Genomic DNA, 14,258 nt, shown 5'->3' on the forward strand with positions numbered 1-14,258 from the left:
GAGTCACCAGAGATGGACAGTAGCGTGGCCCCCCCGCAACTCAGAGCCATTCCATGGTCCCCTCTCCATACCCCATAGGTGACACCCACCCCACCACTAGGGCCAAAGGGGTAGGTGGTAATGAGAGGTTTTCCTGAAGAAAAGAAACCTTTGTCTTTGGGATATCGAGCCATGAGACTTGTCTTACCCTTTCCCCAGCATGCTCACTCCCAAGTATGGATCTGGTGTTCCCTCTCTCTGGGGCCTCCCAGGACTCCTCAGCTAGTGAAGAAGCAGATCTGTGAACAATCAAGCTTTATTTTTACAAAAATGAACATTGTAGCATGTCTCAACAGCTGGACTGAGGTTGGGCTGGCTTAGAACTCACTCAGAAGTGTGGGGTTCCCTTTGTCCTTTCTTGGTTTCAAAGCGAGACCAGGCCACAGTGCCCCAGGAATGAGTCTTCAGCCCCAAGAGCTTGGTCAAGGGTGAGGTCTGACTGAGGAGGTGAGGGCCAGTGCCAGCCAGGGGTATTGATTGGCACCCTCACCCCTCTTTCCAGGGAAGGGGCAGAAAGAGACCAACTGGGAAGGCTGGGGCACCTCACCTCACTCTAAGCTGTCACAGCTCTAAGAAGGGGTTGACCTTCTTAGGTTGACCTTAAGGTGGGCCTCTCTAAGCCAGATCCTTGCTCTGGCCAACAGGGAAGCAAGGCCTAGCTGGGTTCATCTGCACTCTCCCACGTCCCTTCTCTCCAACTGGTTCCTGGGAGGGACTGTGCCTCTGGGTAACCCCAAATCCCCAGGAGTCAGCAGCCTTTAGCTTACAGTGCCCGAGCACTGTAGTCATAGGTCTAGGAGCACAGGCACGATGAGGGGGTTGGGGGGAGGTATCACTGCACCCTCCAGGCAGGAGAGGTCCCTGAGTAGCTGGCTTCCCTGGCCCAAGGCTGGGGTGGCCCTGACTGTCACGGGTTTTGAAAGTCCAGGACGTGGAGGTTGTAAGACAGTGCAGCATAGAGATGCTTGGTGGTGAAGCGCAGGCAGTACACAGGACTGCTGAGGGGTGTCGATGTCAGCGGGAAGGCCTGCAAGGGAGGGCAGAAGAATGGCAAGAGCATCCCGAATGGGAGCTGGAGGAGCCTGAACCCAGGATTCCCCGGCCCAGTGCAATGAGACAGGGGCCACTGTAGGCTTCCTCCCACCCACTCCAGGTATACCCACTTCCAGATGCAGCCCATAATAACTAGTCCTTGCGTTCTGGAGGCATGAGGTAAGCCGGACGCTTACATGTAGGCAGGCTCTTTGGCGCCGGTCCCACAGTCGTACAACTCCATAGTAGGAAGAACCAGTGGCCAGCAAGTGGTTCCCATCCGTCTGCAAGCAGTACAGAGTGCTGTCATGGGGCTCCTCCCACTCCATGACACACTTCCTGTCCAGGAAGAGGAGATGCAGGGATGATTCAGGGGTGCCCTCCATCTCCACCCCAGCTTCCCCAGGGGCCTAAAGGGAGCCATCCTGTCTGGGAGAGAAGCTGAATCACCAAATCCTTTAAAAGCCAGACTTAATGGGGGAAAGCCTCCTTGATAAAGGTCTCCTTCTCACCAAGCCCCAGGCCCCAGGGCATATTATGCCCTCATTTGTGCTTCACACGGCCAGCTACATGTCACAGGACTTATGAGGCAGAGAGGTAAGAAAGGCTGAGACAGAATGCTGAGGGTCAGCACCCTGACGGATCCCAAGGCTCTTGTTAGGGTCTGATGGCTATGGTCTTCCGGGACACAGGACTAGGGCTGCCAAGCTGGGGAGTCTAAGCTTGAGCTGACCTTGCTGGCTGCTCCTTACCAGCCTCTGACATGGAATCTCTGTGCCCTCTCCCGTGGGCCCACTAGGACTGGAGGGAGGGCTGGGACTGGTGCAGGGTTCCCACCACCTGTCCTCTGCCAGTGCTCTCACCGGACACTGGTACGAAGGTCCCAGTAGCGAACGTAGGTGTCGTAGCCACAGGACAGGAGTGTGAAAGGGGACTCATACATGACGTCCAGCACCCCAGCCCCTGGGGGAAAGTCACTGCCCAAGTGGGTCATCAGCTGCCCACTGGGGAGAGAGGAGAGGCAGAGGATGAGAGGCTGTCCCACCTTGGTCCACACACATTCTTTTAACGTTCAGATGGCATCAGTCCCGAGGGAAATGCAGCTCTCATTCCTGAGCTAGAATTAGACTCCCTCAGGAGTAGAGCTGAAGGAGGAGATGCCCCAGACTCCCACCCCTCTCTCTCCAGTCCTGGTCCCTGCCCCTCCCCCAGCTAAAGGCCTCAATCAGCTGCCAACAGCCCCTCCATCACACCTGCATGCTGGCTGCCCGCTGCCCAGCCACTCCTCCTCCGGAGGATGAATGGGCCTTGCTGAAGGGGTTGCCCCCCTCCCACACACACACTTGGTTACTTTATACTCCTTGATCCTGCAGGTCATGCAGTTCTGAGCTGCCTGAGTCCAATGCCTTAATTCCCGCCTGTAATCTGGGGCTCAAACCTCATTGGGGATAAAGACCACACAAAGGGAGAAGGGGAGTCCCAGGAGATGTTAAAACAAGTAAACACCTTTGTGTCTGGGGAGAGAAATCGCTGAGAAAGCAGCTTAGTGGGCTGGTCCCTGGTGTTCCTGGCCCGGCTGGCCCTCGGCCCGGGGCTAGCACGCCTCTGTGATCACAGCCCCCAGCCCGCTGGGCTCCAGCTTGCTCCCTCCATCCTCGCCCCTCCTGGTGGCCGAGAGCAGATTACTGAGAAGAACAATTTCTTTGTGACTGTGTAATTCCCTCCGTGACCGCGGCAGTGGGCAGACCCCAGCCCCAATGCCAGACCCCTAGCAACCACGTAGGGGGGCCTCCTGGCCCTAGCAACTACCCCTCAACATCAAGTGCACCCGCTAATCCCTATGGCTAGGGACGAGTAGAAGCAGTGAGTTTCTGCAGAATAACTGGTGTGAATGAAGAAGAGGGGCACCCTCCAGGCCCCATCCCTCAGCTTCACCCAAGAGATGCTGGGCTCTCCTCCATGGCAGACAAGAGAAACGAGGCCATGGACACTTCACAGGGTCACCCAGGTAAGAGGCCCCTGGCATGGGGTGGGGAGGACTTCATGGTCTCACTAGCCCAGCTTTGGCCCAAGCAGTGTTCACCTAAGGGCTTGAGGCAGACAAGGCTGCCAGCCACATGTGTGAATGTGGACCTCAGCTCCAGTCCTTCCACCTCACACAGACTCTGACCCTCAGCCTCCCTCCTCCCTAACCAAGTGGAGCTGCCATCTTCCCTGAAGGCTGAAGGAATAGAGGAGGCAGCTGTGGGTTCCTTTCTGCCCACTCTGTCTTTCCCCTTGAGCCCTGGGCTGTGAGGTGACCCCCAGCAAGAAGCACTGTTGCTGTCCAGTGGGGGTTAGGCCCTAAGTCAGCACCCCTGCCCCCATCCTCCTTCCCAGGGAGCTGCTCTTCCTATCAGGGGTAGAAGATTTTAAGCCTCTATATATTGGGGGATCCTGAGAGGTATCAAGCAGAAAGCCTTCTCCTTGGGTAAGCATCTCCTAGAGATCATGGACCTCGGGTCTCAGGAAGGCCTGCCTTCCCAGATGGGCCACCAGCCGTGATTGACCCCACCTCCACCCTGGGGAAGGCCAGAGCCCCGAGAGGAGCCAGTCTCTCTCTCCCTTATGGGTACACATGCACATTTGTGCACACCGGGTAGGAGCTGTTTTGCTCCACAGTTCTGCCTCCTTCCAGATTTGGGGGCCCTGCCCCCTCCATTAGTGAGGCCTTCAGGAATGACTGAGGAGCTCTCCCCTTTAATCTGCAGAAGTAATTTCATGTTTGTCTGTTTGAAATAGAAGATGAAAGGCAGTGGGGGTTGGGGGGGCGTGAAGCCCAGCATGGCTCTACCTGCCCACCCCTGGTCCCAGGGTTCAGAGGGAAGGAGAGTTGGGCACCCACTGGCTGGGCAGGGTCAGCAGTGTAAGGGCCACACCAAGACCAAGTTGCCAACCTGGGTGCCACCACTGGAAAGTGTCATGCCACAGTGTCTGCAATAAGAAACACAGAATCCTACCCTCTCAGGGAGACCCAAGGGCCCGAGTGAGCACCAGGCCCTGGAGGCTGGGACGAGTCTCCAAAGCCCCTCGTCTGTCAGCCTAGCCTGGCCAGGGGCTGAGGAGTTTTTAACACTGGTCTCTGATTCTCTGAAAGGGCCACACACACTTTAAATGGGCCAATAAAAAGATACAATTTCTTTTGCCTCTGGGCCCAGGACCCTCGAGGCTCTGTTGTGCAGTGCCTGTGAGGTTAAGTTCAGAGCATAAACTGACACACCAGGCTCTGGGAAATGGCCCGTCTCTTCAAATAGCGGCCCAGCGGTGCCATAGGAGCCCTGCTGGGGCTTTGATTTGGGAAAACAAACAGAAATGGCACCGTGGGCCCTTCGTGGCCCCCACCCCAGGACCAATTTAACTAGAAAACTCGAGCTCAACCTCTCTGGTGGAGGGAGTGAGATCGGCTGACAATAGTCCCAAAGTTTGGGGGGAAGGGGGACAAAACAAGTTGTCTCCTCAGTCCCTCCTCCCGGGCTGCTTTTCTTACTGCAAGTGTGTTCTTGTAAAAACGATTAGATTGCAATTTGTATAACGTGGTGACCCCCAAATTCAGACATTTCACCCCTTTTCTCTGGAAAGAATGTTAAGAATGCTTCTCGGCCTCTCACTGTGTGGGGCGGGAGGCGGGTGCAGAGCCTTGGCTGTCGCACAACTTGTGTGGGAACAGCGCTGCCGCTCAGAGCCCCAGGCCAAGACAGGAGCAAGGGCCGGGTCTGTCACTATAGAGGGCCAGACAAAAAGTCCATTCCCTTCCAACTCCTGTGCACAAAGCCCAGGCCTCCAGGAGCCGCTGAGGCTGGGGGGCCGAGCCTGACTCCAGCAATTCTCTCTCAACCCAGGGAAAGATAAAGACAGATGGGGCCGCCCCTGTGAGCCTGATGAATGCAACTCAGGCTGAGAGAGCAGCCTAAAGGAGACCTGTTCCTGCAGCCTGGCTGTGTGTAGCCTCCCTTTGGGAGCCCCCAGAGTACCTGGGCAGAAAAAGCAAGCAGAGTGCGGCCTCATCCCAGGGACCCTTGAGGAGGGGATCAGGTGAGGGAATCAGGTCTGCCTGGCCCAACCCACCCTGCTGCCCAGGCACAGGCTATTCCACTGATGCGGGAGGGAAGAGGAAGTTTAGAGAGGAACTTCCTGACAGGGAGGAGGAAATTTAAATAAGGCACTGGCTAACTGGAGGTAGGTGCTGGCCCTGAAGACCCAGCTGTCCCATCTGGGAGAGGCCCTGAGTGCCAGGCTAGAGTCAGGCACAGAAAAGTAGTCCCCGGCAAGCCCCCCTTTCCCCCGCCAACCCCCCAGCCTGGGCCCTGCAGAACCTGGAAGCCTGGTGCCCTGCTTCACTCCCTCTCTCCTTCCCCTGAGTCCTCCCCTCCCAGCCTCCAAACGTCTCCCCTGCCTGAGCTCACAAGCCACAGTTCATAGAAAGTCTTCCTGTGCTAAAGTGCCCTGAGATATGATACCCCTGGCTCCCACCTGCCAGCTCACATCCACAAATGCCCATGGCCGCCACACCATTGTACAGCCAGTTTCCATACTGGGTTCCTGATGATGTTCCCTGGAGATCCTTTGAGTGCTCATTCCTGCATCTGTTTGGGTGTGAGGACACCCTATCTGGCCCTCTTTGGGGTCACACAAAGTGCAACAGTGGCTTTTCTAGAGGGGGAAAGAAGGGTGACAAACAGTTCACCTTCCTACATCTTCTCTGCTCCCAGGGGACCGATGGCCTGAAGGTATAAGCTAGGCCCAATATTGGTCGCTAAGAGAATGGGATGTTTTTTCTACCTTCCTTCTTTCTACCCCCTCCTTCCCTCTCTTCCTTTCTTTGATCAACGGCCATTTATTGAGCACCTTCTGTATACAAGGCATTGTGCATAACAGAAACTGCAGGGAGATGTGAGGTGTGACTTTGAAGGAGACATTGCCCCTGTCCTCAAGAAGTGTTCAACCCAGTGAGGGAGAGAAGTCTGTCATGTATCCAACTAATAATAGAAGGGGTGACTCAGTGGGTATCAGGAGAGATGAAAGAAAATTTTATAAGAGGACAGGTAAGAGAACATTTCTGGCTGTGAGTATTAAGTGATTCTTCAGTGAGTGACAGGAGGTGGCAGGCAATGACAGGAGAGGGGGGATGGCCCAGGTGAAGGACCAGCAACAACAAAGGTGCAGAGCTAGAGCACCTGGTTTGGCTGGAGGCTTGGGTATGTGAGGGGAACAAGCTGGCGGGATCTGGTTCCAGACCGTGGTGGGCCTTCAGGTGTACACTACTCAGCTGGCGTGAACTCCACAAGTGGCAGACAGCCATGAGGCTTTTAAGCAGGGAGAGGTTGTCCTAGTCCAGCCCTGTGGTGGGGAGGGCAAGAGACTCAAGGAGGCAGATAGGTCTTAGATGTAACCACAGAGTGGTGGAGACAGGACGAGCCCATGGAAGCTTCGCCTGCCCCAGCCCCATAAGGTGAGCAGGAAGGACCTTCCCAAGCACACAGCCTCTCACATGCGTGTGTGTGTGTGTGTGTGTGTGTGTGTGTGTGCGCGCGCACACAGCCCCCCAGCGCCTGCCCGCGCACACGTGTTCAGACACAATGGCTCAAAGGCCAGGCAGCCCGGCAGCCCACTTTGTACTGCTAACAAGAGGACCATAATTACAGGAAGGGGCAGCCGGGCAGATAAAAGGATACAAAATTTCAACATCTGTTGCCATAAAGGGATAAGGAGAAGTGAAACGCAAAGTATCAGTTTGGTGTCAGCAGGCAGAGAGCCAATTTCAAAGAGTTCAAGGGGACAGAGGGGACAAGAAAGAAAAAGGAAAGAGGTGGGGAGAAAGAAAGAAAAAGAAAGAAATTACAGGGTTCCTTAAAGAGGTAAAGAAAAAAGAAAATGAAAAAAGCTGTCAGTAATACTTTCAAAGGAGAAGGCAGGTACTTTTAAAGAGGGGCAATTCCCGTAATCACCCTGACTGAGGGCCAGGCCCCCTGCCTGGGGTGGAGGCGGAGGGCCAGGGGCAGAGACAAAGCTACACCTGAGCAGGATGGGCACTAATGGTGCCCTCCGAGCGGCCGAGCCTGCCTTCAGGACACTGGTTCCTCCTGCAGATGGTTAGAAAGAGCTGCAGCCAGGCGCCTCTTACCATTCCAAATGCCACTGGATGCCCTGATATGCATCTCCTGTGTTCAATCCAGGGTCCCAAGATAAGTTCCTCACCTGCAGGGAAGCTATACCAAGCCACATGGTGGTTGAACAAGGTGGCCCTATGAGTGCTCTAAGGGTCACCAACTCCAGCCACAGGGGTCAGGATCAGGGAGGGCTTTGCGATGTAGGTGCTATTTATGCTGAAGAGTGAGTAGGGTTTCAGTAGGCAGAGAGGGGGTATTTCAGGTGCGAGTCAGCTGGAGCAAAGGCTCAGAGGGGAAAAAATACAGGATGGCTGTCAGAATGTGTGAGAAGTCTATCTTCCCCTGCCTTCATGGAGAAGGAGGAGACTTAGGGGCTGGAGCGTAGAAATGGAGGGGTGATGGGAGCCAGGAATGACCTGGCTTGAAGAGGAAGGGGCGATCGGGTGTGTGTGCAGGAGCCATGCATATGATCACACATACAGGGCAGTGTAGTGCCTAGCTGAGGACTTGAGCCCTCAATGCCCTAGGAATAGCCAGGTCACCAAAGCCCACTCCTATCTGACAGTCCCCAGGCTGGTTTAGGAATGTGGCTGGGCCCACTGTGACACCTCCAGGTCTGGGATTACAGGCCTCTCCATCCTGATGCCCACCTGCCCCTTGTCACCAGGGCACCTGTTGTGCCTTGCTGTCAGGGCACCAATGCTAGATCCAGCTCAAATGCCCCTTGGCAAAAAAGGTAAAACCCACAGCAAGAGTAAGCCCATGGAGAGGGTGTGTGATGTCAGGCCACTCAGACCCTTTGGCCTTCAGGCAACCAGGAGGTATGTCCCACACCGACAACACCTTCCCTGGGGCCTAGTTGAGAGCCCTGCTCACATGCAGACAGAGAAGACAGATGGGCCTTGATTCCTCCAGACCCCAGGTTCAGGAACAGGATGGCTCTGGCACAGTTCCTCAGGATCTGATGAGACCACAGGGCCTAGCTAAGGATACTTCAGTGGGTGGCTGTCGGCACAGTCTGTCAAGATGGGAGCCCTTAGGACTGGGCCTGAAGACCTTCTGCCCTCAGAAGCAAGAACACTCTGGCACCTCGAGCTTGGATGAAGTACTCCATCTTTCTCTCTGCCTGGTTTAGACAGGTTAGAAATTCCTGTCTTTGGGCCCAGCCCACAGTCCCCAGCTCCAGGAGAAAGAAGAAAGGGAAAAAGGAGGAAGGGTGAGGGGGGCAACAAAGCTCCTTGCCATCTAGGCAGTGGCTGTGTGCCCATGACTGCGTTCTGACCCATGTGCTTCAGCCAGCACCTCCCCTTCCCTAGCCCATAGGCAGAAAAGAGTGTCGGGGTCTTGATAGAACAAAGGGCTGAAGGCGCCATGGTGACCTTGAAAGACGTCCTCAGGCATTGTGAGAAGTAGCCTAGGCTGTCTAAGGATGGCAAAGGGACAACAAAGGGATGAGGGAGTGCTGGTGCCCAGGAGGGCACCTATAACCCAGGAGGTGTGTCCCAGCCCCCACCATCATCCTGAGGGCAGCCCCTGGAGGGGTGATGCTCAGAGCAAAACTGCCCCTCCAGTATTCCTCCCCCCAAGACAGAGCACACACATAAAAGAGAGAACCCTGGCGCTCCTCAGGTTTCAGCGGTGACAGGTTAAAAGCAAAGAATCCACCCAGCACTGCACACCGCCCGCCACCAAGTCCTGCCGGCGATGTTGCTCCACCTTCCAGATTGGCTTGTCAGTCAGGCTTTGGCATTATTGAAAGATCAAACTCTGTCCTGCCTGTTCATTACCTTAATCCTATTTTCTACATGGCTTTATTATCTGCTTGGGCTTCTCTGGGAAAGACAGCTACAGACAGTTGTCCTGTCTACCCGTTTCCTCCCACCAAAAGCGGATGTCCCCGCCAGGGCATCTTTCCCTCAATCCCTGCACCACTCAGTCCTCCAAGCTTCCCTCAGGACAGGAGAGATGGTTAAACAAGGCCTGGCTCCTCTCAGTGGTGAGGAGGCGAATCCAGGGGCTAGAAAGAAGGCAATGCCAAGGGATGCCCAGCACAGCCCTGCCACAGGCTGGCCAGGGGGGCAGTAGCTGTTTCTTGTCTGGCTCCAATGAGAACCAAGGCCCTAGCTGTCTTGTGTCCATTCTCCTTTTGGTTCTTTCTAGGTTCTATGAAGACTCAGTGTTTGGGGTTTCATAAGAGAATGCCATTCGAGGAGTTGGTCCCTTAGAACTCCATCCTGACCATAAATCTGTGCCCACCAGGGCAACCACAGGTAGAAGAGGCCACTCAAAGGTTACTCAACCTTCGAGACAAAGCTGGGCCACAGTGGTGCACCCGGCCCTCCCCCGCAGGCTTGTCTGCCATCCTCGACCCAGGCCAGTGATGATGCCAAGCACAAGGTCCAGCTACATGACTAAATAAAGCTGACTTTCAGCACAAGTTCCCATCTTTGTGACCTGCAGCCTTACTATCAAGAGCTTTCTCTGTGCCATGAAGTCAGCAGGTTCTCTTCCCCTGCTACTGGTCACAAGGCCACAGCTATTTTGGAGGATTAAAAGGCTAAGCCTCCACAAACTCCAAGGTACTAACATGGAAGACAGCTGTGGGGAGGAGGAAGAGAGGAAGGAGACAGCTTACAGTGGTTGAATGCCCTCAAGGTGACAGGCACTGTGTGGATACTTTTTCAAAATATTTTTTTTCATACTAGTTCTCTTAGGTAGGGATAATTAAATTCCATTTACAAATGTGGAAACTGAGGCCCAGAGAGGTCCCCCCCCCCAGATCACAGAGCTAATAAGCGGCAGAGTCAGATCTAGAGCCCAGGTCTGTCTGACCACATGGTCTGTGCTCCCTCTGTAGCTCCTCACAGCCTCCAAGTCACACACTAGAGGAGGGGCTCCTTCTGCCCCAGTCCCATTGAGAAGGAAGAAGTTGCTGATGGCAGGAGTTTGGCAGAGTGAGCCATGGGAACACCTTTCACGTACTGCAGGAGCTCCAACATTCCAGGGGCTAAAGAACAAAGGAGCCCTTGGAAGTTTTAGTTGTGCTGGCAACTGTGATGTGAAGATCAGCTACATTAACAAAAGCAGAAGATCTAGAATAAGGGAGGTGAAAGCACCTGCCCCTCATCAGCCCACACCCAGTGTGTTCAGTACTCAGTTATGAACGCCCCATTTCAAGAGGGATAAACCCAGATAAATTAGAGAAACTTCCAGGTGAGAACAGTCCTGAAACCGGTGTGAGACCAACACTGTAAGTCATCCATCCAATTATTCCTCTCTTTCTTTCTTGCTGACCAAAACTGGATTCTGTGCCCACCCCACCTCTCCCCCACTGCCACTGAGCATATGGGGAAAACTGGGCTCTTCCCCAGGCCTGGAAGGTGAATCTTGACTAGTCATTCATTTCCCTTGTCAGAGTTTGGTTTAGGGTGAGTACTGGAGAACACTTTTGGCTCACTGAATATGAGAAGTCTGCTTGGGAGCTCCTATGAAAGGCTTCCCCATCTTAAAAACAGACCCCAGGCAGGGACACGTCCTCACTCTTCCTTCTTCCCTTTGGATGTTGCCTTTATGAGTTGGTAGAGCTTGTGTAAACAAGCCTGAGGACACGGGCAAAAGCCATCTTGACTGGGGTGCAAAGCAGAAAGCTACGGAGCAGATGGACCCTTGTGGTCTCATTGAGCTACTGAACCCCTCAATCCTGGAACCAGCCAGTCGTCCAATTTCTGGACTCCTTGTCATTTAACACAATAATAATCCCTTTATTGTTTGAACCACTTTGAATTAGATCTTCATTACTTATAGCCAGAAGCACCCTAACTGATCTACTATGCTTATAAGCAATAGTTGAAGGGCCTCAGACTTTTGGTCTGGAAAAGAGAAGACTCTGGAAGAGCAGAACCAAGTTTTCAGATATTTGAAGTCCTTTCCTTCTTGTCCAGGATCACAGCTCCAGGAAGCAGCTCAACTCTCAATGAAGGGTAGGCATTCTAGCTCTCCGAGCTATCCAAAGATGTGATGTGGTTGGGGAAGTTGCCAGTTTCCTATCCCTGTGGTTGGATGACCATCAAGACAATGTTGTAGAGGAAACCATATTTAATTAAAACATTCCATGTGTTATAAAAAAAAATCTTTTAGAAAGATTGACAATACAGTGGATTTTTCAGGAAAAAAGATACGGCTAATACTTTCCAGGGGAGATGGAAAGAAAAGACAAGCTGGAGCAACTGAGGCAGGAGACAGACAAGAAGAGCATATCCTCACCACTCCTGTAAATTATGGCATTGAAAACCAGAATGTTGGGGCCTAGGGCCAGGTGAAGCGTTCTTAGACTTGATGCCAAAAGCACAATCGATAAAAGAAAAAGTCCATAATTTGGACTTCATCGAAATTTAAAGCTTTTGCTCTGTAGAAGACCCTCTTAAGAGGATAAAAAGACAAGCTATAGACTTAGAGAAGATATTTGCCAACCACATATCTGACAAAAGATTACCATCTGGAATATACAAAGAACTCTCAAAACTCAACAGTGAAAAAGCAAACAATCCAATAAGAAAATGGGCAAAATACATAAGCAGATATTTCACCAAAGAGAATATACAGAAGGCAAATAAGCACATGAAAATATGTTTAACATTGTTAGCTCCTGGGGAAATTCAAATTAAAACCATGATGAGATACCACACCTATTAGAATAGCTAAAATAAAAAATAGCAACAATCCCAAATGCTGTTGAGGATGCGAAGAAAGTAGATCTCTGATTCATTGGGGTCAGAATATAAAATGATAAAGACACTCAAATAGTTTGGCAGATAGAAAAATGAAAACTAAACGTACACTTACCAAATGACCTGGCAATCGTACTCCTGGACATTTATCCCAGAGATATGAAAACTTATGTCCACACAAAAGCCTATACACAAATGTTCATAACAGCTTTATTTGCAATAGTCAAAAAGTTGAAAACAACTCAAATATCCTTCAATGGGTGAATGCTGTTCAATGGGGAAAGAAACTTTGGTATGTCCGTACCAGGGAATGCTACTGGCAATAAAAAAGAAAGCACTATTGATACATGCAACAACTTTTATGGGTCTCAAGGGAATTATGCTGAGTTAGAGGGAAAAAAAGAAAATCTCAAAAGGTTACATGCTGTATTATTTAATTTATATAATACTTTCAAAATGACAAAATTATAGACAAGGAAGACACATGTGGTTGCCAGGGGTTAGGGACAAGAAGGAAGGGAAGTGGAGGGGAGGATGGGTGCGACAATAAAAGGGTACAAGAGGGATCTTTGTGCTAGTGGAACAAACAGTTCTGTATCTTGATTGTGGTAGTAGTTACATGACTACACATGGGATAAAATTGCAATGAACTACACACACTCACATACACACAAGTGCAATCTGAATAAAGGTCTATGGATTGTACCAATGTAATATGTTACACAGGTACCTTCCTGTCCTATTTTTATAACTTCTATGAATCTATAATTATTTCAAAATAAAAAGTTTAAAAACACAACAGAATGGCAGATAATCAGATGGGAATGTGTTTAGCCTGCCAACGAGGAGAACTATGAGTAAAATCTGGATGTATTTTTACTGTTCTGTATAATTCTTTGTATGGATCTGTAGGCCACTTTCAAAATTTCTTTATTTTAGAAAAATTATCTGTGAAGATAGATGGGGTTTTATGTAGCCACATAGGCACTCCTCAGAGAAAGAGTATCATAAATCCAAATTGTCGTTATCATAAATTACACAGGAAATTATTTACCTATTATAAATTACTTCCATTTTCTCAAGCTAACCCAAACGATTCCGTGTGAGAAGACCCACAGTGGAGGCTGTCAGTGGGCTGCAGGCCGGGGGTCCCAGCCTCCTCCTGGCCCAGTCGGTGGCCAACTGAAGCAGGGGCCAGCTCAGCCAGCTCTTTGCTTTACGACCCTGGCTGCTCCAGCACCCCCCCCCCCCCCCCCCGCCCCAAGAAGCCATGGTGGGCTCAGGAATCTCTTACCTGTTGAGGTCCCAGATTCTTAGGGGTGAGAAGTGCCCACAACAAGCCGTCCCTGTCACGAAAGAGCTGCCAAACAAAAGGAGAGCAGAGTCAGGTCTGGCTTGTCAGAACTTGTGGGAAATGGCTACAAAATTGGAAGTACCGTGTTCATTCTCCAGGGGATCGTGGGGTTAAGCCAGGATGAAGGAAGCAGCCGAGACAGCCATCAGAGGAGTTGTGGGAAGACAACTGGAAGCACGGTGAGGGCTGTGACCTCCCACGGCTGCTTGGCCAGAGGACCCATGGGTTTAACAACGACTGAGCTTGCTACTTGCTACTCAGACCGTTGTGTGGTCTCTGCCCCCCATAATAATGGATCTCCAGATGCACAACTCTGAGGCCAAGGGACAGCAAGCCTGTTGGGCTTCAGTTCTATGAAGGATAAGTTCACAATGCCATGGCACAGAAAAGGTGTCCTGGGAATCCACGGTTCAGAAGTGAGGGTGGCTGGGGGGCATTATGGAAGGTTTTAAGAGCTGGGGGAATCTGGGAATATGGTAAAAGCACAGAGCAGGTATAAAGGCACCCAACTGAGGAAAGGGAAACTGAAAGGTGAGTAACAACATGAAAAGGTGAAATGGGTCATAATGCCAGTAGATGAGGTGAGAGAGCAGGGAATGTGAGGGGCCAGGCAGCCAGGGCTGCTTCAGAGTAGAAGGGGAGTCAGGCAGAGTTTAGAGGACAATGACAGATACTACCAAGAGGCAGGTGAGAAGGAACACTGTGACCATATTTCCCAGAGTGTCTCTTAAACCCCTAAAAAGTTCAACATATACAATCTGCAGAGTTTCATTTTAAGTGGAGGCACAAGCCCAGTGAGAAGGTTCCGTGCAATGAGCCAGGTTGGCCGTAGTGCTAGGACTAGAACTTGAACCTATAGGCCAGACCACTCCTTTGTTAGAGGATTTGGCAGGTGGCAGTGGGAAGCCTGCAGGAACCCTAGGCTTGAAAACCTAAACAGTGAACAAGAGAGTTGAAAGC

General features: G+C 51.7%; 1 protein-coding gene across 1 annotated transcript in view; it reads right to left on the bottom strand.

The window, feature by feature from the left end:
- Nucleotides 1–279: 279 nt before the first annotated feature.
- FBXW4 (F-box and WD repeat domain containing 4) overlaps nucleotides 280–14,258 on the bottom strand; it is a 78,205-nt gene continuing 64,226 nt past the window's right edge. The window contains exons 6-9 of the mRNA XM_046653811.1: nucleotides 13,239–13,304; nucleotides 1,935–2,075; nucleotides 1,269–1,410; nucleotides 280–1,066 (exon numbers count right to left, since the gene is read on the bottom strand). Of these exons, the coding sequence (XP_046509767.1) occupies nucleotides 947–1,066; nucleotides 1,269–1,410; nucleotides 1,935–2,075; nucleotides 13,239–13,304 (469 nt within the window). The 3' untranslated portion in view covers nucleotides 280–946. The remainder of the gene's footprint in view (nucleotides 1,067–1,268; nucleotides 1,411–1,934; nucleotides 2,076–13,238; nucleotides 13,305–14,258) is intronic.

Source organism: Equus quagga, chromosome 2 (genome assembly GCF_021613505.1).
Source record: "Equus quagga isolate Etosha38 chromosome 2, UCLA_HA_Equagga_1.0, whole genome shotgun sequence".
Taxonomy (NCBI): Eukaryota; Metazoa; Chordata; class Mammalia; order Perissodactyla; family Equidae; genus Equus; species Equus quagga.